This window comes from Ipomoea triloba, chromosome 1, assembly GCF_003576645.1.
Source record: "Ipomoea triloba cultivar NCNSP0323 chromosome 1, ASM357664v1".
In the NCBI taxonomy this organism is placed as follows: domain Eukaryota; kingdom Viridiplantae; phylum Streptophyta; class Magnoliopsida; order Solanales; family Convolvulaceae; genus Ipomoea; species Ipomoea triloba.
Window position 1 is genome coordinate 5,228,347 of NC_044916.1, and position 19,835 is coordinate 5,248,181.

The 19,835-nt window shown below is 37.2% G+C and overlaps 4 protein-coding genes across 5 annotated transcripts; 3 read left to right on the forward strand and 1 right to left on the reverse strand.

Moving 5' to 3' along the window:
- Window positions 1-357: 357 nt before the first annotated feature.
- LOC115997217 (protein NRT1/ PTR FAMILY 4.5-like) lies at window positions 358-4,693 on the forward strand. Of its 2 annotated transcripts, XM_031236731.1 has the most exons (6): window positions 358-410; window positions 507-603; window positions 1,047-1,264; window positions 1,997-2,446; window positions 3,015-3,142; window positions 3,695-4,693. In XM_031236731.1, exons 1-6 carry the CDS (start codon window positions 408-410, stop codon window positions 4,566-4,568), a joined length of 1,770 nt encoding a protein of 589 aa, XP_031092591.1. In that variant the 5' UTR covers window positions 358-407; the 3' UTR covers window positions 4,569-4,693. The 2 variants fall into 2 exon arrangements, with proteins under 2 accessions (XP_031092591.1, XP_031092599.1); XM_031236739.1 differs by lacking the exon at window positions 358-410 and having other exon boundaries at window positions 551-634.
- Window positions 4,694-5,499: 806 nt separating this feature from the next.
- Window positions 5,500-7,059, forward strand: LOC115995983 (oil body-associated protein 2A-like). The gene is made up of 3 exons (XM_031235129.1): window positions 5,500-5,842; window positions 6,093-6,175; window positions 6,475-7,059. The coding sequence occupies exons 1-3, from the start codon at window positions 5,560-5,562 to the stop codon at window positions 6,844-6,846; spliced, it is 738 nt and encodes a 245-aa protein (XP_031090989.1). The 5' UTR covers window positions 5,500-5,559; the 3' UTR covers window positions 6,847-7,059.
- Window positions 7,060-7,146: 87 nt separating this feature from the next.
- LOC116025161 (cyclic phosphodiesterase) lies at window positions 7,147-9,539 on the forward strand. Its single transcript, XM_031266283.1, has 3 exons — window positions 7,147-7,613; window positions 8,788-8,842; window positions 9,104-9,539. The coding sequence occupies exons 1-3, from the start codon at window positions 7,320-7,322 to the stop codon at window positions 9,310-9,312; spliced, it is 558 nt and encodes a 185-aa protein (XP_031122143.1). The 5' UTR covers window positions 7,147-7,319; the 3' UTR covers window positions 9,313-9,539.
- Window positions 9,540-10,059: 520 nt separating this feature from the next.
- LOC116025155 lies at window positions 10,060-13,361 on the reverse strand. Its single transcript, XM_031266273.1, has 4 exons — window positions 13,104-13,361; window positions 11,460-12,574; window positions 11,237-11,335; window positions 10,060-10,448 (listed from the first exon to the last, which is right to left on the reverse strand). The coding sequence occupies exons 1-3, from the start codon at window positions 13,204-13,206 to the stop codon at window positions 11,243-11,245; spliced, it is 1,311 nt and encodes a 436-aa protein (XP_031122133.1). The 5' UTR covers window positions 13,207-13,361; the 3' UTR covers window positions 10,060-10,448; window positions 11,237-11,242.
- Between the last annotated feature and the right edge of the window lie 6,474 nt (window positions 13,362-19,835).

Sequence of the window (19,835 nt, forward strand, 5' to 3'; positions counted from 1 at the left end):
CCTAAAAATTATTGACTTTCTTGGTTTGATCTGGTCAGTTCTTCATATATATGCTCCTTTAATTTGTCTGTCCAGACACAAAGCGGGATTTATCCCGTGCACACCAGTAATTACAGATTTCCCTCGTCTCCCAAAAAAAATTGAGTTTGGCGAGTTTCTTGGATTTTTTTTTTTTTAACTTTTTGCGATCACTCCAGGGTAGTATCTCACTATCTCCTCTCAGACGGCAAACCAGTTCAACATGACTGACGTTTGAGTGGGGTTGACGATTTGTCATCATCACTCACTGCTCCTTTAGTCACTCCATCTCTACCTCTTCAAATACACCTTAGCTTATTCACTTCCCTCTTCTTCAAATCACATGCATACACCCTTCAATTCACAACTAGGTTTATCTCAAAATAATCATGGTATGTAGTACTTCAATTAACAGTTTTTTTTTCTTTTACAAATTTTATTCTAATAGTTTGTTCATCAATATATTCTTTTGCATATTTTATGTGCAGGAAAATGAAGAGCTTATTAAAGGGAAAGTGGATTGGCGAGGAAGAACAGCTAGGAAGGGCAAGCATGGAGGAATCCGAGCATCTCTCTTCATATTAGGTAACAAGCACTATTCGATGGTGTGCATATGGTAATTCCCGCCTTGTAACCCTAGTTAGTTAGTAAAAGACCACAAGAGATAAATTAACTTAATTAATTAGGTTGTTTATAGCTGATCGACGTTCGATTCCCCTTGGGCCAGTTCCCATGCCTCCCAGAGCGAACGTGGGTAGACCTGGACCATTAAACGGACAAAGAAAGACCCCGTGAACTTACCAAAAAAAATAGCTGACTGACTCAAGTTTTTTTTTTTTTTTAGTACTACTGACTCTACTATTGACCGACTCAAGTTAAAAAGCTAATAGACTGCACTCGCTGAGAGTAATTTATAATGTTGTGATGATTGCTAAGTTAAAGAGTTTGATTAATTTGAATGGGATTGCTCTAAATTTAGATGTTTTGTGCACTAATAATAAGATGAGATTACTATATATGTTGAACAGGAACATTTGCATTTGAGAACATGGCTACAATAGTGTTGGGGTTGACCTTTTTGACATACTTCAATGGAGTGATGCACTTCAACCTTGCTGACGCAGCCAACCACGTCACCAACTTCCTTGGGACTAATTACATTCTTACCGTTCTTATTGCCGTCTTAGCTGATACTTATACTGGCAGATTCCTTGCTGTCCTCCTTTCTGCGTGGATCGAGTTCTTGGTATATATTCATCATATATATCTATCTTTGCTTATATGTTATATATAAATCATTATAAACAGTACTCTTGTATGCGTTCATAATGTTAGGACTCCTATTAGTCTCCTATTAGTTAGCCAATTCTATAGCTAAGTATACTTCTATCATTTACATATAGTTACTGCATGTAATTCCCAAGGGTTTTAGAACTGCTAATACAAGACTCAATCCATAATATATCTACAAATTATATAAAAGTCAATAATCCTAAGATTCTAAAAAAAAATATATGTTTCTGTAATCAATTGTAATAATAATGTGTTAATTATACATTGGACTTATTGTCTTATACACTTACAAATTCTTTCCTATTTTACCCTTTTATCTACTATCTTATACATTAATTTCATTTTTTATTAGAATTTTTTTTAATACAACTGACTCTATTATATTGTAGTATCTGTTCACCTCTACTTTTCTTAACCTATTGAAGCACAAAGAGTCAATTCGCATCCACTGAGGCTTGATCTCATGACCTCCATATGAAGGAGTTACTACATGCCATCTGAGCATAAGATGCTTAGCACATCACTAAGATCTTGTGGTCTAGTGACACCCAGTTGTACTCTCATGGGTTCAGCTCCAGTGAATACGATATTGACTCTTTGTACTTAGTAGGTTGAAAGTAGTTATGAACAATATTGCACTGTAACAGAGTCAATAGTACTAAACACATCCTATCATAACCTGCAGGGGCTTGGACTGTTGGCATTCCAGGCTCACCACCGCAAGCTGAAACCTCCACCATGCATCCCAAACCCTAGCGATCCATCCGTGCAATGCGAGGAAGTTAGCGGCCGCAACGCCGCCATACTCTTCCTGGCAGTTTACTTGATTGCCCTGGGCTCCGCCGGGGTGAAGTCGGCGGTGCCGTCGCACGGCGCCGACCAGTTCGACGAGAAGGAGCCGAAGGAGGCGGCGCAGATGTCCAGTTTTTTTAACTGGCTTTTGCTGGGACTGTGCGTGGGAGCCGCGGCTAGTCTAACGCTGATCGTGTGGATTATCCAGGATAAAGGATGGGATAAGGGGTTTGGTGTGTGTACCTTGGCTATGTTCCTTGGTGGGATAACTTTTTCTGCGGGATTGCCGTTCTACCGTATATATGTCATTCAAGGGAGTAGTGCCATCACTCGTGTTGTGCAGGTATATTATCAGGGCTCTAAGGGATGGTTAAATCTCTAGAAAGCTAGCATTTTTTTTTTACTGGTTAGAGGATGGAATTAGGAGATAAAAATTGTAATTGGGTATGAAAAAAATAAGGTTGAAATAAATTAGAAATTTAAATTATAAATTGTTTGGTAAAGAAGAATAGAATTATGAGAAATGGGAGGAAAAATGTGATATAAAGACAAAAATACCATTTTATAATAATAATAATACTCATCATCAAGGGCAAAAGGGTCATTTATTTATTCCCCTATCTCCACTACTCCGAATTACAAATCCTATGGGGGTTCAAGAATTCCAATTTCACAAATGGAGAGAATTGTAATTCGAGTGACTAAAGAATTGTGTTGTAATTGAATTGTAACTACATTCAACCAAACAATACATTTAAACTTTTGGTTAGAACTTATAGAAATGGTATTTTTAACCACTTGGGGCTGAATTTATTAGAAATGGTTTTTTTCTTTATATATTTTTAAAAAATTAAATAATTAATGGTCTCATAGGGCTAACCATTTTTCACTGCACTTTCTTTAACCTGCAGGTCTATGTTGCAGCCATGAGGAACAGAAATCTTCAGCTTCCTGCAGACTCCAGTGTGCTATATGAGATCAGCAAGGACAGAGAAGCTGCAAATGAAACTGATTTTCTACCTCACACTAGCAAATACAGGTATGATACCTCCCATCTATCTATCTTGCTCTACATGCATAGTTTTAAGTAACAAGGAAAACCCCAATCAGTAGGTGTACATTGAGAAAACTCACTTTATGATCCTAGTCACTAGTCAGAAGAACTACATGAAAATAAGTCAGCCTAGTTTGCTTGTAGTTAATCGATTGAAACTTGAAACCAAGAAGCAAATAGGCTACTCTTGCTAAGAGGAAAACTTGTAAATTTATGGTTCTCCAAGTGGTCGAAAATGTGGTCGGAGCTAGGATTTTCGACCAAAACTCAGGGAATTCCGACCACTTTTTGATGGTTGGAAAATTACAAATTTTCCCCAGTGCAAGGAAACAACATGACCAACTTGTGTGGATTGCACCCTCTACATGCATAATTTGACATAACTTGTTAGGGTCAAGTGCTGCGAAGACGTAGTTAACTTTATTCTTTATATACCGTCATCCCTTTACTAGCTTCGGCCAAACAATTCCCCTAGCCACTAATTGTTGGATTTGGCCCGTTACTGACTTCTGTTGTGTTTTCACCCACTTTTTGCAGGTTCTTGGATAAAGCAGCCATCCAGACATCACCAGAACAGTCCCAAAACCCAAATCCATGGAAGCTATGCACAGTCACACAAGTGGAGAACGCCAAAATCCTGCTAAGCATGATCCCAGTTTTCTTATGCACAGTAATAATGACCCTCTGCTTAGCCCAACTCCAAACATTCTCAATCCAGCAAGGCACCACAATGGACATAACCATCACCAAATCCTTCAGCATCCCAGTCCCATCCCTCCCCATCCTCCCCATCACTTTCCTCATCATCCTAATCCCCGTCTACGACCAAATCCTCGTCCCCTTCCTCCGCAAACTCACCGGAATCCCCACCGGAATCACCTACCTCCAGCGCATCGGCGTCGGCCTCGTCCTCTCCTGCCTCTCCATGGCCACGGCCTCAATCCTCGAAGTCAAGCGCAAGAAACTCGCCCGAGAACACAACATGGTCGACGCTATCCCTATTCTCCAGCCGCTCCCGATTAGCGTGTTCTGGCTTTCCATCCAGTACTTCATATTCGGGATTGCTGACATGTTCACTTACGTGGGATTGCTCGAGTTTTTCTACTCGCAGGCGCCCAGGGAGCTGAAATCCGTGTCGTCTTGCTTTCTTTGGAGCTCCATGTCGCTTGGGTACTTCTTGAGCTCGATTATGGTGAGGGTGGTTAACGCGGCCACGAAGGGGGGGACCGCGAGTGGGGGGTGGTTGGCTGGGAATAATATTAATAGGAACCATTTGGACCTGTTTTATGGTTTGTTGTCCGCTATGAGCTTCGTGAATTTCTTGGTTTATTTGGTGGTTGCTACCAGGTATAAGTATAGGCAGCAAAAGGTGCAGCCGGCGGATGATGAGGGTGATGGTGAAATGCAGTAATTGAAGCTAGGATTGATAATGTCTGGAAGTCATTAAGAATGAAAGTTTGTGATTCTGTTTCGTCAATTCCTAAATGTCAAATGTAGTTATTGCAGGGGAATCGTCAGTTTTTGTTCCTTTTGTTATTCTTGAGTTATAGATTTAGTTTCTGGTTTTTAAATTTTTATAAATGTAGCTCTGTTTTTCTTTTTTATACTCTAGCCAGAAAAGGATAAAAAAAAAATTAATTTAGTTTAAGATGTTCATAGTCATCAGTTTAGACCATAAAGTTAATAGGTCACTCTCATTTGGAATCAAATTTAGAATCTTGTGATTACAAAGTCACAAATTGAATACTGCTGACTCAGTTACAATGTAGTATATTGTGGTTACAAAGTCTTTAATAGGTCGTTCTCATTTGGAATCAAATTTAGAATCTTGTGGTTACAAAGTCACAAATTGAGTACTATTGACTCGGTCGGTTACAATGTAGTATCTTGTGGTTACAAAGTCGCAAATTAAGTACTACTGACTCGGTTACAATGTATCCATGTGGGAGTGTTAATTGGGACACCGGGTACCACTAGACCACAAGGACTTTTGACAGTTCTTAAATGAGTTGTAAATGTTAATAGGGAATATACCCAGTATGTCAACCTATATGCACCAAGGATCTGATCATATCCGACTGTGGATCCTTTTCCCGACCCGGTCCGACCTCGTGAAAAATAAAATTTAGAGAACATATATAGATGTAATTTTGGACGACCCAAAACTTGATCGATAAAGTCGTGTACCCTACGTTTCCCATGAGCTATACATGCCAGCTTCTTAGCTCCACAACGCTAAGTGGCATCTCAAGAATCCCCCACGTAGCACCCTCCACCGGACCACCGCTATGCCTACCGCCTGCATCTCTCTGTATTTATCATCTTCTCCTCCATCACTGTGTTACAAACATAGATAGATACACACTACTAGTGTAATTGGATCAATTATTGTAATTAAGGGAATGGCGTCGAGCGATGAAACGCCGGGACAAATGCCACCGGGAGACGGGTCAGTGCCGCCGGGGAAGGCGATGTCGGTGGCGCAGAAAGCGGTGGACAAGGGAGTTCAGTTGATCCAGTCGCTGAAACCCATGAAGCAGATGGGGCAACACGTCTGCACCTTCGCTCTCTACAGCCATGACTTGAGCCGCCAGATCGAGACTCACCACTACGTCGCTCGCCTTAACCACGACTTCCTCCAGTGCGCCGTCTACGATTCCGATGCTCCTAACGCCCGTCTTATTGGTATAATTAATACTAATTCATGCATTTTATTTTTTTTTGACTGTAAGTCTAGTATAGTGCTGAGATCATCAATTATATTGTGTGGGTAAAAATTGGGAGTCTCTATAATATCTTTCAAAAACAAAATTATACTAAGAAGACCACCTCATGTGTGATGAATTTGATGACATGGGTGTTTTTACTGTTCATTAGTATATGATAAAATATACTCAGTAATTTTTTTTTTTTTTTTTTTTTTTGGTTTGTACAGGCGTTGAATATATAGTCTCGGAGAAGATCTTTGATACCCTCCCGCCTGAAGAGCAGAAACTTTGGCACTCCCATGCCTATGAGGTTTTAATTTCTTCATTCAAAAAAAAAACAACATATTTGCATACAAAATAGTTAATTTTATTTCCTTCCATTCCTAAAGTTAACGTTAGGACTAATATCACTTTTCATTTTCTCTCTTTAATTCTGTTATCAGTTTTAGTCCTCAACCTATGATTATTTCTTCTTCGTCACTTTTGGTACTCTAATAATTTTCAACAATTTTTCATTAGGAAGGACAAAATAATCGAAATTAAAAGTTAATTATTAATGGTTCTTTATTATATTAAAATTAAAATTATTAATTTGGGTTTGGTTCACAGATAATCTCGGGGCTTTGGGTGAACCCAGGAGTCCCAGAAATGGTGCAAAAACAAGAACTGCAACAACTTTCTCCGACGTACGGCAAGTTCTGGTGCACGTGGCAAGTGGACAGAGGCGACAGGCTCCCGCTGGGGGCGCCGGCGTTGATGGTGTCGCCGCAAGGGGAGAGCATGGGGACGGTTAAGCCGGAGCTGATCAGAAAGAGAGACGAGAAGTACAAGATCTCGTCGGAGGAGCTCGGGAAAAGCAGGGTGGATGTTTTGGTGCCGGAAAATATAAACCCCAACGCCGACTACTGGGTGCAGACCGGAAAAGGGTTCGCCGTCGACGTAGAGCAAGTTGAAATGAAGAAACATTCGCCTTTCCCTTGATCAAACGCTATGCATTATACTAGATCAGATCAGCAACCTAGTATTAGTATTTTAGTATTACATCCCATCGTCGTTGTCTTGTCTACTACTCTACTAGATTTTGAAGGATTGCCGGTTTTGTTGTTCTATATAATATTTTGAATGGATAAACAAATTAAGATGTGATTTGAGAGGGGGGAGAATACCTTAGAGAAAATTTATTATTTTATTACCCACAGAAAATCCATATTATAGTAACAATTAATTGTTTTTTTTTTTTTTTTTTTTTTTTTTTTTTNTTTTTTTTTTTTTTTTTTTTTTTTTTTTGGCAATTGGACCGTTGATATTCCATCAGCATATTCCAGAGGCCATGTCTCCTTCCCCAAACAATTCTTCCCCTTTCGATCATATTCCTCAGCCAAAATCATCGTACTGGAAAACCCACTAAATTCCCAACCTTCACAACTTCTCCCTCTTCTCAAATTTCCATTTCCATGGCGGCGCAAGAGGGCAAGAAGGATGTGTACTCCGTGTGGGGCGTTCCGCCGGAGGACGTGACGGCGAGGGTCAAGAAGATCATGGAGGGTCTCCGATCCGAGTTCGGCGCGCCCCAGTTCGAGCCGCACGTGACCGTCGTCGGAGCTATCAGCCTGACGGAGAGCGAGGCACGTGACAAGTTCCGGAAGGCCTGCGAGGGCCTCAAGACGTACGATGCCACGGTTTTGAAGGTGGACACTGGGACACACTTTTATCAGTGTGTTTTTCTTCTACTTGATCCGACCACTCAGGTAAATTGTATTACATTGTTTTCTTGTTTGACCCAAAATAATTGGTTTCTTGTTCGTTTTCATTTACAAATATTTTAGTGCTTTTAAATCCATGAAATAGGCTGAATTTCTTGAGTGAACTTTTTGTTCTTGTGAACCTTCTGTATGTCAAACACCTATCCTCTGTAAAGTTTTGGAGGAGACTGTCTTTTGCCTTAAGGGGCTGATCTTGTGATGTTACCAAGAATTGATCATGAGGCATATAGAACAAAAGGCCTATGCCAAGGGCAATCCTAGTTATTTTGGTCAAGTTGTTGACTTTATAATCATAGAATTACAAGTTTGATTCTCAACTTGAGCGGTTTATTAGCGTTCTTAGTTTGAGCCTGCTATAGACAACTTAGGCAGGTTTGCCGGCTAGGGTTACAAGGTGGGGTTTGCCCGTACATAAAACTAGAGATTTTCCCAACCTTCTACTCAATGAGAAAGAAGAAGGGGTTGAGGAGTCAAGCACTGGGCTCTTCGACCTACTGACTTCTAGACAATTATATCAAATTGCAAGAAGGGAAAACATGTTTCAAAGTAATAACTATCAAAAGGGGTGTTTTAGACTATCTTGACCCCTTATTGCAAGAATGAGTTATATTTTGATTAAGAATAGCTAGCATAAATGATTAGCAGATGCCTCAAGTTGAAGGCTAGACCAATTGAGGTGGCTCATCACATTTGCTAACTCAATCTGGGCCATTGATATGGATGGACAAGCATGAGTTTTTTTATGAGAGTCTTTTAATTGGAACCATATTCATTTTGGAATGATTTTTTAGAGTTTAAGGCTTTATGTACTGTTCCTGTTTTAGGTAGTACTGTGTATAATATGAGGCCAAGGCTCTTGACCTGAAATGATCTAGGGTTTGAACCTCACCAAGAGTGACCCTGGTGAAGTATTTTAGTCCCTCCCTTCCCCCTTCAATTTGTAATTGAGCATAGTGAACACTTAGCATATAATTGGGTAGTGGCCTTTTAAAGGATCATTAATATGCTTGTCCTGAAGACTTATGTTTGGTGATAGGAGAAAAGAAAAAGCTTTGTATGCTACATGTTACCTGGTAGTCTTTTGGCTTAAGCATATTTGGTTAGTGTGTTTGCATTTGCAGGAATGAATACAACAGTAACTTATAGTTGTGCCTTTCAGGTTGTGGAGACTAGTGACCACTGCTGCAAACACTTTGGTTATGAGAGACCATCAGGTAAGACTGGTTAGTTTTGAGTCCTATATTGGAGTTTGGGCGCGTTTGCCACATCCATTCTCCCCTCCCTCCTCTCAGTACTATTTACTTCGCGTCTATATTTCAGCTTAATGCTCTAAACAACTTCTTAGCTTGACTCTTTGTGCTTCAATAGGTTGAAAAAGTATAGATGAACAGATACTACAATGTAATAGGGTCAGTTGAATTCAAAAACAAAAAAAAAAAAACTTGATTTGCCGCTTCTTTCTGATCTCCTTGCAGCGGCATACATGCCACACTTGAGCCTCCTTTATGCCGATATCACGGATGAGGAAAAGAAGAGAGCTCAAGAAAAAGCGTATGCTCTTGACGAGAGCATTGGCAGCTTGCGCTTCCCCATAACTCGCCTGCTTCTGTACAAAACAGACACAGAAGACAAAAGCCTCAAGTCCTGGGAGAAGGTTGATGAGTACAACCTCAACTCTTGCTAAGTTTGACAGAATTGCATGTACTGTTTCTACCAACCAGAGTAAAAACATTAGCAGCTGCCATGTTTGCCTATGTTAAGCCTAAATCCCTGTTTTACTTTTGTTCCTTTTCTTTTGGATGCTTTGATGATCAGGGGTTCTTGTCTTCTTGATAGAGCCTTTTGGCCTTGTTTTGTGAAGGAGCAAATGATATATATATATTTATCTTAAATCTCCAAATTTACCATGAACACAAAAGGAGTAAACCACCAAAATGGTCCCAAGACTAAAATAGATAAAGGTCTAGACAAGATGTACCTTAATTACAAATTTTTGATAGTCCAAAGTATTAAAGACATACTATTTTGGGAACTTTTGAGCGCTCAGAAAAATTTGTAATCACTATCTGAAAGTGTCTACTAGGTAGATCTTGTCTTGTGATCTTAATCGGTAAAAAAGATCATAAAGAAGTAAACCAACTTAATTTACTCAATTGATCAAATCAAATCAAGACTTTTAAGTGCTAATGAAAACTTACGGTCACAATCCAAGAGTGTGTACTGGGTAAATCTCGCCGTGTGACCTTAACCGGCAAAGATCACAAAGAGATAGACCAACTTAAGTTCCCCAAAGCTGATCGGCTCAAACCAAGAAGATTAATAAGCTACTCCCGCTAAGAGTCAAACTCGTAACATTGTTGTTACCAAATCAACACTAACCAGTAATGCAACAAGGTGTGACAGAAACCAAGAAATTCTGAGTGATTCAGTATTCTTCTAATAATGGTACTAAGGTTGTATTCAAAAGCACAGAAAAGTTCACAACTTCAAGCTTCCAGTTCCAGACAACCAAAAAAATTAACACTCCATGTAGATACATCACACCAATAAACACAGAAATTCTTAATAAAAAGCTAACTGGCTGCAAAATACCTAGAAAGCAGCACAGAAGCAAGTAGTTCCAAGCTGCTTTTCAAGAAAAAAACACTGTAACATTACTTAACCTGGCTATATAGTTTCTATAACACACTGCCTTACTATTTATTCTTCCAACAGTATTCTAGACATTAACAACAAGAATCAAGCTTACGATTTACGAAGAGAACCATCAAATCCCTGCATGCTTCTCCGGCACATCTACTTGGCTCGTTCCATGTTCTCCTGCATTACAAATTAAAGATTCATTGGCTCTTGAATCTTGGTGAATTAACACAAGCGAAAATATGTGGCATGGAAGGAGAAAGTTATTAACGATAGTCATAAAGTTTATATTCTAAACCGAGGCATGTTGCCGTGATTTTGGGGCAGAAAGAGGTTGAAAACAAAACTCATTAAGATTTTAAGTTTACTAGTAGCTTAATAGACGTCACATTCTATTTCCGAACATAAAAATCCGGTTAACTGAAATTTCAACATCATATGGATCAGGAGAATGATTAGAAGATTAATCATTTTTTGTGCGTTTTTTTTTCGTCCGTTGAACAGTCCGGGGTCCACCCACGTTCGCTCCGGGAGGCACGAGAGCTGGCCCAGGGGGAATCGTCACTTGTGGGAATTGAACCCGGGTTCTCCCCGAAATTCCTCCCCACAAAGAGAGCTCACTTGCCACTTGAGCTACCCCACTGGGTTAGTTATTCAATATCTCTGAGTTGGCAGATGAGCAGATCATGAACAGACAGTAATGGGGCAGGAAAATGTTAATATCCAACATGAATCAACACATTAAATTGCAAACGTAAATCGAAGAACTTACATAAGTAAGCAACTATTAGGTAATTTTAACAGGAAAAAGAAAGCATATGCAAGTACAAAGAAAACAAATACTACGTAAAATAAAAGGAATGATATCTTTCAAATTGCAAAAGAGGTTTTAGACCTGAGTTCTTTCTGATCTCAACTTTGACATGTAGGAAAAATACTACAATTTCATAAATATAGGCGACTCTAACCTGAAGTTATCTATTGGATCCTGTGAATAACTCAAACAGGCCACAGCAACCCTTCCAAGATGTTGTTTGCACTGATCGTAGAGCTGAACCAGCTTGATGCTGCAGAGTTTCAAAAAGAAAGAAATTTTACCAAACATAAAAAGTAAAACATAAACTTCAATATGCAAATTAGAGCAACCTTAGGAAAAAGTTAATCACGAAGCAATTTGTCAAAATAAAGGACCTGATTATAAGAGCACTCAGAAAGCTCAGAATCTTTAACAGGGTCATCTCCAATGCTTTCATCAATTATGGGGGCATTGTAAGATAGAGTAAGCGTATCGCTCTTTTCCATAGTAGCATAGTCCTTTGGTTCTGATGCTTTCACATCATTATCACGGGATATCTGAATAGCTTCATCCGCTTTTTCCCCTACTCCCTCGTCTCCAATACTAGCACAAACTTTGGGAACATCATGTAACTGAGTTACTTTCTCTCCATTTACTCGAGTTGCAAAGTGTGCTGCATCTAATGCTTCTGCATCATTGTCATGGGATGTCTGAACAGCTTCATCCTCCATTTTCCCCAAGTCCATTTTCGCTACACCTTCTGATACAGAAGCATTCTCCTCAACTACGCCCATTTTTTTATCCTCGTTTTCCTTCAGTCCTGATCCATCAAAAACACACTTTTCAACTTGCACTTCGTTCTCAGACATTGCAGCCTTGTCCAAGTCGGAAGTAAATACTGTTCCCACATCATTGACTTTACCGGCAGATAAAGAATCAACTTCTTTCACTAAATCAACAGCAGGAGTGTCATCTACAACAATTTTATTCTTACGGGCAGCAGTGGATCCATCTTCTGAGTCGCTGCTGCTACTCAAGCTGCTGAATAAGCTTCCTTCGTTAGATTCTTTTGGGGCTTCAGTGCACTCGATGCTTATATCCTTGCTCTGGGGTACATCCTCGACCTCGAATTCCCTTTCGAGGTGAAGAGCACTCTCCTCTTCTATAGTTCCTTTCTCCATTTCTTCACCTCCATTTGTCATCCCGTCAGATTTGTGCTCGTGAATTGATGACTGATCAAGCGACCCATCCTCCTGCTTATCAACCTCTTCAACGTGAATACCACTCTCCTCTTCCATAGTTCCCTTCTCCATTTCTCCGCCTCCATTTGTCATCTCATCAGATTTGTGCTCGTGAATTAATGACTGATCAAGTGAACCATCCTCCTTGTCAACCTCTTCCTCCTCCCGATCGATTAATTCATGGAAGTTATGGTTATCTTGAGATGCAGGGGAACTAACATCCCCTCCATCACTGTCCTTGTCATTGTGATGCTCCAAATCCTCTTCCCCTGCCATAGTTTAATCAGCCAGAGAGCAATTCAACACAGAATCAACCAAAAAGAACCAAAAATCATTAACCAAACAACATCCACTTCAAATCAAAATCAAACCAAAGTCAGCATTAACACCAATCAATTGAAAACTTATGACATCAAAATGCAACAAGATTAACCTAACAACTCCTATTTTCCAGCAAAACCATAATTTCCAGTCAAGAAAGATGAATGTAGAAAAATAAACTATAAAATAAAGTGGTACAACCCATAGCTACTTTTAAAACTTAATTGGGGGTCAGATGGGGCAACCCTTTGAGAAAACGACGCTAAATCGAATCCAAATAAGAGAAAACAAGCGATACCCACAAAGCCAAACTCTGAGGGACAGACAAACTGTAAAGGTCTTCAACAAAAGAAAATGATTGAATCCAAACCCATATGGGTCTGGTCTCAACACTCTCAAAACCCATAAAAATCAAGTCTTTACACATAGAGACACCCACATGTGCCATTGTACTTAACTACAGAGAGCGTAGAGTACCATTGGAGTGAGGAAGCGTAGAGTTGGGTAGGTGGGGCGCCCCCTGAACTTGCAATCCCTTCTTTTTCTTGGCAGCTTTTCGCTTCTTAGCACCTGAAGGCATGATGCCTGAGCTTCAAGATTGATTCTTTGCACTAGATTTTGATTATTCTACTGGCAAGGAGTCGTGGGTTGTCTCCCCCTTTCCCTCTCTTGTAGATTCAAGAATTTTTTTAGGTTCTCTGTCTGTCTGAATTTTCTTTGCGCTTCAAAAATTCGAAAACGGGGACTAGACGTGTACAGCGTAAGGAAAATACTGGCCACTTCGTGTGTACACTGCCGGGTCCACAAAATCATATATAAACCGAGTAAATATTAATTCGCATTCAATTTCAACCTCATAAATTTAATAATTTGATATAAATATATGATGACAAAAATTGATTTTTATTTAATGTTCTGTAAAATTGGAAAAAGTTACTATATTTGTCTCATTTTTTTCTGTCATATTTACTATTTATTAATGAAATCAACTCTTTTTTCATTGTTTATTTACTTTAGTATTCCTTCCATCCCATTTTATTTGTCTAATTCAGTTAATGAGACTTCACTTTTGGTTCAATTTTTTTATAATATTAGTATATAAATTTTATATATTTAGAAATTACATTAGAAGTACTATTAAACAAAAAAAGAAATAATTAAAAATTACAAAAGAAAGTAAGCAATTAAGAAAAAAATGGTTTAACCAATAAACAATAAACATGACAGACAAAATGGGATAGAGAAAAAAAATTACTAAGCAATTACTAAAGAAAGTAAGCAATTAAAAAAATGGTTTAACCAATTTAATTATTTTTAAATTTGATTTGTTGTGTTTAATAGTATTTTAATGTAGTGTCTAAGTATATAAATTTTATATAGTAATACTAAACTTAATGTAATGAAAATTGAATTAAAAATAACTTTAGGCAAGTCTCGTTAACCGAACTAGACAAGCAAAATGAGGTTGAGAGAGTACATTTTTAATCTCCGTGTTGTCTATAATTAGATATGTTAGTCGCTACTTATCTACTCGTGTTATAAGTGTAGTGAATAAGTTGATTTTTCAATTAAAAAAATAATAGGATTTATAATTTTAGAAAATAATCCTAAAGCACAAGAGAACGAAATTAAGGAAAATCTAAACCGTGTATAAACACACTTTCCTTAAAATTGATTTGCTACCTTTCACGGATGTTAGTAAGTAGTAACATTATAACGTCAGTCTCCCAAGATAAAATGAATTATAGTACTATAGTTTGAGTACCTCAAACTATAATACTATCAGTGAACATGAACTAACAAGATTTTTGGGATAGAGCCAAAGTAGTTTATAACTCAATGATACCTTTGTGACTCTTTAAATGAGAGGTTACAGGTTCAAATCCAGTGGGAGTATTGACTCTTTCTACTTGTTGATGAGAAAATATGTATGGACAAATACTAATAATAAGATTTTTGAGATAGAGAATGATAACATTAAGAGTGAGAACAAATGTTTGAATGTTTAAACTTTCTGCCCAACACTATGATATATATAACTATATAAGAGATGAGAGAAATCATAACATTCAAATGGAACGAATGGAGTACTATTATATAGTAAATCATCATAATTTTTCCTTTTCTAGATGTACATTTTTTACTATATTGGGAAGGCTTGAAGTCGCTAATTTACATTAACCTCATTGGATTGCCAAGCATATATGCAATTAGCTTTTTAATTTTCCCCTTTATTACCTTGCACTCGAAAAAATAAAATACTCTATCTGTCTTATTTTATCTGTCCTATTTACTATTCATTAGTCAAATCAATTCTTTCCTTTTTACTTATTTTTATTAGCATTTTCATATAATTTTTAAATTTGATTTTTTATATTTAATAATACTTTTAATGTAATTTCTAAATATATAAATTTTATATAGAAATATTAAACTTAATATTGAAAAAATAAAATTATAAATAACTTCGGTCAAGTCTCGTTAACCGAACTTAACACATAAAATGAGATGGAGAAAGTAATATTTACAAATGTGGACAACTATAAATTAAAATACTTCTCTTATAAATTTAAGGTGGGAACGCATATCTAGATTTTCAATTATTCGTCGTTAGTCGTTTTGGTCTTTTACTATCAAAAGTTGCAACATATATCGTGAACTTTGCAAGACGTACTATTGTAGCAGCTCTGGTCATACATCAGACCAAAGAAAAATGTAAGGTGTTAATGTTCAATATTTTAAATATTCAGTTTTAGTTCAAATGGCTAAGTTTGAGAGAAATATATTTTGTACATTTTCATTCATCGAATGATAAAAAATGTCACAATCTTGTAACACGGATCGATGATATGTTTAGCAACTTTTGACAATGAGATATCAAAATGATTAATCATGAATACTTAATGGACAAATAGATTTTTTTTTTCCGTAAATGCAAATATATATATATTCCATATTTGAATGTGGAGTATATCTATATATGATTTTCATAACAATTTCTTAATCCATTTTTGGGTAATGTCATATGAGGTCCTCCGAGTATAGTGATTTTGCTACGTTTAGTCCTAAATTTTCAAATTAATCACTTGTAGTCCTTCGACTTCCAAATTGTTATTATCCGTGATCCAAGTAACCATCCATTGTCCTTTAACTTTCAAAATTTAATCAACACTGGTCCTCCTAGAAAGACCACAACTGATTAAAATTTGATAGTTAAAGGATTATGAATGGTTAACTTGGACCACGAATGGTAACAATTTAAAAGTCGAAATATCACATATGGTCAATTTGAAAATTTAGGACTAAACGTGGCATAATCATTATATTCGAAGAACCCAAATGATATTAACTCTTTCCTTTTTTTTTTGAAATCATATTAACTCTTTCCTAATTGTATACCATTTCAATTTTAGCAATTGTACTGTTTCAATGGGACAACCTACCTAATTACATAAATTCATTAAATTTTATACTCAATTCGATATAATTGTGAATATTGTTTATTATTTTCTTAATTAACCTTCTGTTTTTGATATCTACAGATTTGTTTTCACCATTTTTATAATTTATTTTCATATTGTACTAATATGTACCAAATGGAGTGGTTCACGTTTTCTAAGTTTTCATTGTCATACTACTTTCCATGTTTTTTTGGGCCAAAGATAAAATATTTTAGGATTCATATAATAATAATAATAATAATAATCATCATCATCATCATGGTACGTTGAAACAAGCGCAAGGCGCGGGCGCCTAGGCAGCGATTAATCGATGCATAGGCGTCCGTGTATTTTTTTATTTTATTTTTTATTATTTTTTTATTTTTTAAGATTAATAATTATAAATTATTTAATACTTTAATAATTAAACTAAAATATTAAATATTAACTTAAAGAATCTATAGTTTGAACAATTTAGGGTTATTTGTTGGAAAAATAGCACTAAAATGACATTTAAGTGGCCATTTTGTGGTACAATTAAAGTGGGGTCCACAACCTATTTGGGTTGGGTCAAAGTGGATTCGGGTTCTTCATAGTGAGACGAAGAGATCCATATATTGTACGCTCAAAATAGATAATGGGTGAATGAGAAATTGATTCTCAAAGTAAACCCATTTGAGATGGAATTTGAGGTGAGGAAAAGCTTATATAGCTTTGTCCCACATTGGTTGGGAATGAAGATTTGCCCCACTATAAATACAAGAGGCTTTTTAAGGCTAACTGACTTGTATGGCATAGAGGCTCTCTCTCGTGCGCACGTGGGCACGAATGTCGTTCGGAAAATTGGCGGGCCGGCCGATCTGACCTCTCAAAATGGTAGTTCCTCTTGGTATTACGTTAGTGGGTGTTAATGTTGTTACGTGGGCCCGAATGTCGTTCGGAAAATTGGCGGGCCGGCCTTGTGGGCTAAATTAAGTGATCTGACCTCTCAAAATGGTAGTTCCATCGAATGTCGTTCGAAAAATTGGCGGGCCGGCCTTGTGGGCTACGAATGTCGTTCGAAAAATTGGCGGGCCGGCCTTGTGGGCTAAATTAAGTGATCTGACCTCTCACGGGCCGGCCTTGTGGGCTAAATTAAGTGATCTGACCTCTCAAAATGGTAGTTCCTCTTGGTATTACGTTAGTGGGTGTTAATGTTGTTACGTGGGCCCGAATGTCGTTCGAAAAATTGGCGGGCCGGCCTTGTGGGCTACGAATGTCGTTCGAAAAATTGGCGGGCCGGCCTTGTGGGCTAAATTAAGTGATCTGACCTCTCACGGGCCGGCCTTGTGGGCTAAATTAAGTGATCTGACCTCTCAAAATGGTAGTTCCTCTTGGTATTACGTTAGTGGGTGTTAATGTTGTTACGTGGGCACGAATGTCGTTCGGAAAATTGGCGGGCCGGCCTTGTGGGCTAAATTAAGTGATCTGACGTCTCAAAATGGTAGTTCCTCTTGGTATTATGTTAGTGGGTGTTAATGTTGTTACGTGGGCCCGAATATCGTTCGAAAAATTGGCGGGCCGGCCTTGTGGGCTAAATTAAGTGATCTGACGTCTCAAAATGGTAGTTCCTCTTGGTATTATGTTAGTGGGTGTTAATGTTGGGGCACGAATGTCGTTCGGAAAATTGGCGGGCCAGCCTTGTGGGCTAAGTTAAGTGATCTGACCTCTCAAAATGGTAGTTCCTCTTGGTATTACGTTAGTGGTGTTAATGTTGGTTGCCTTTGTGGTTTATTTTCCTGGTGTTTTTATCCTTCGTGGATATTTATTTATTTGTGTTTTCCATTTTCTAGTGATTTTCGAGAATCAAACTACTTACACTATTATGCTCAAAATGATGTCGTTTTGAGTGAAATAACCTATTTAAAAAAATAGCTAATCGACCGACTAGGCGGCCGAACTTGTCGGCCTCCTAGACCACCGTTTATGGTAATACGGTAGGCGGTCAACCGGTGCCTAGTGCATAGGCACCGATTAATCAGTCTTAGGCGAGATTTTTGCAATACTACTGATAATAATATGGGTAACCCAATCAAGTTGATAATCAAAGTATTGACTTATTGATATTGTGAATACAAAAGATTTTATATAATTCCAACAGTTTTTTTAAAAAATGTCAAATAAGCCATTGAAGTCATTAGACTTAAAACGTGTGATATTAAATAATCAAAATATGAGCAATTGAATTTATTTTTCTTCCATTAAAATCGAGATGCATTGCTTATGTAATAAGAGTATTCCTTTCCTCTATTGTGCTGGTTAGAGGGAAGATTGAAATGCTTTCAACTCAAATATAATTGTACTATAATGAATCGGATAAATGTTTCAACTGTATATATTTTACTTATTTAATGATTCAATTACACACATTTTAAGTTTAATTACTTATTTGACACTTTTTTTTTTAACTAATTAAAATTTTAATTAGAGATTTAATAAAATCATTTCACTCACTTATTATTAGTGAGTGCCACTCCACAAATGTATAATAGTGAAAATATCGTTTATATTATGAATAAAAACGAATAAAGATATTTTGTGAATAAAATAATAGTTTGTTTCGATAGAAAGGGATTTTATGTGAAGGTTAATTGCTTTCAATGAATTCTTTTTCTTTTTCTTTTTTTCTTTTTATGAATTTGAAAAATCAATATATTGTGGATGACGTTTTAATAATTTAATATAATATGTTTTTTTTTTTTTTTGAAAAAAGGGCTCTTTAATGTTTAAATTCAAGTGTCAAAGAAGGGATCCCATTTCCATCTTTTGAAGGGATATGTGAGCCCATGCATAGGGAGAATGGGACAACATACGTTTAACATATTTATAGAGATATTAAAATGTGTATGGACACGCAATAATAAATGATGGTACACAAAGTTTTATGCTGTTATAAGTCGACATTCTTTAGCTCAATCTTCTGAAACAATCTTAACTAATGTAATTGTACACATGAAGAATACAGAGAGCATAGAGAAGGGTAAAGGAAATAGAAAACTAAAGAAAAAATGTATGTATACGAAGTAGCAACCATACACTACTAGCGTTAAAGAGAGGTGGAATTCTTACTGGTTTGGATTGGGCCTGGAACAAAGGAGGTAAACCATAAACCAGGGTCTACTTTGCATTGTAGACCTTGGTTAAAAAATAATCTTCAAATTCTGTATTTGTAATTGACACATTCTGTACTTGCAGTTACAGTTTATGTAGCTATATAGCTATCATATTGTGTGTTAGAAATTATCAAGTTATTTATTTATATGCACTCAAACGGTTAACTGTAAGTACAAAATGTGTTAACGGAAGGTACAAAATTTTGTATCAACGTTCATAATGCAATATGAACATGGTCCATGGTATAACAATTGCTGGTGATTTAGAGCGACTCGCAAGAAGCTATAGACCAGATCAATGGCACCTCTATCCCCATGGGACATATTCGGGCTAGCATTGATAAATGCCAGAGATGGAAAGACAAAAGATTGGGATATCAAATTATCCATATTTTAAGGGAACAAAATATCGTTGCGGATGACATTGCCATAATGGCAAGGAATACTGTGTCCACATGCAGAGATATCAAAGACCCTCCGAAAAAAATAAGGAGCATTCTTGAAGATGATAGAGTACTGAACCGTACTGGCTGAGAAGAATTAACGAGAGGAACCTTTAGTAAGGCTCCTGGGGTTTACCCCCTCCACTTTGATCCAAAAAAAAAAAAAAAAAAGAA

Excerpts from the sequence above, each read along its gene's own strand:
- LOC115997217 (XM_031236731.1), top strand. Across the intron at positions 604-1,046 it reads AGCATCTCTCTTCATATTAG|GAACATTTGCATTTGAGAAC; the intron begins GTAACAAGCACT and ends TATGTTGAACAG. Across the intron at positions 3,143-3,694 it reads CCTCACACTAGCAAATACAG|GTTCTTGGATAAAGCAGCCA; the intron begins GTATGATACCTC and ends CACTTTTTGCAG.
- LOC115995983 (XM_031235129.1), top strand. The coding sequence starts at position 5,560 with ATGGCGTCGAGCGATGAAACGCCGGGACAAATGCCACCGGGAGACGGG. Across the intron at positions 5,843-6,092 it reads TCCTAACGCCCGTCTTATTG|GCGTTGAATATATAGTCTCG; the intron begins GTATAATTAATA and ends TGGTTTGTACAG. Across the intron at positions 6,176-6,474 it reads GGCACTCCCATGCCTATGAG|ATAATCTCGGGGCTTTGGGT; the intron begins GTTTTAATTTCT and ends TTTGGTTCACAG.
- LOC116025161 (XM_031266283.1), top strand. The coding sequence starts at position 7,320 with ATGGCGGCGCAAGAGGGCAAGAAGGATGTGTACTCCGTGTGGGGCGTT. Across the intron at positions 7,614-8,787 it reads TACTTGATCCGACCACTCAG|GTTGTGGAGACTAGTGACCA; the intron begins GTAAATTGTATT and ends TGTGCCTTTCAG. Across the intron at positions 8,843-9,103 it reads TGGTTATGAGAGACCATCAG|CGGCATACATGCCACACTTG; the intron begins GTAAGACTGGTT and ends ATCTCCTTGCAG.
- LOC116025155 (XM_031266273.1), bottom strand. The coding sequence starts at position 13,206 with ATGCCTTCAGGTGCTAAGAAGCGAAAAGCTGCCAAGAAAAAGAAGGGA. Across the intron at positions 12,575-13,103 it reads TACGCTTCCTCACTCCAATG|GGGAAGAGGATTTGGAGCAT; the intron begins GTACTCTACGCT and ends AAACTATGGCAG. Across the intron at positions 11,336-11,459 it reads CTGAGTGCTCTTATAATCAG|CATCAAGCTGGTTCAGCTCT; the intron begins GTCCTTTATTTT and ends GAAACTCTGCAG.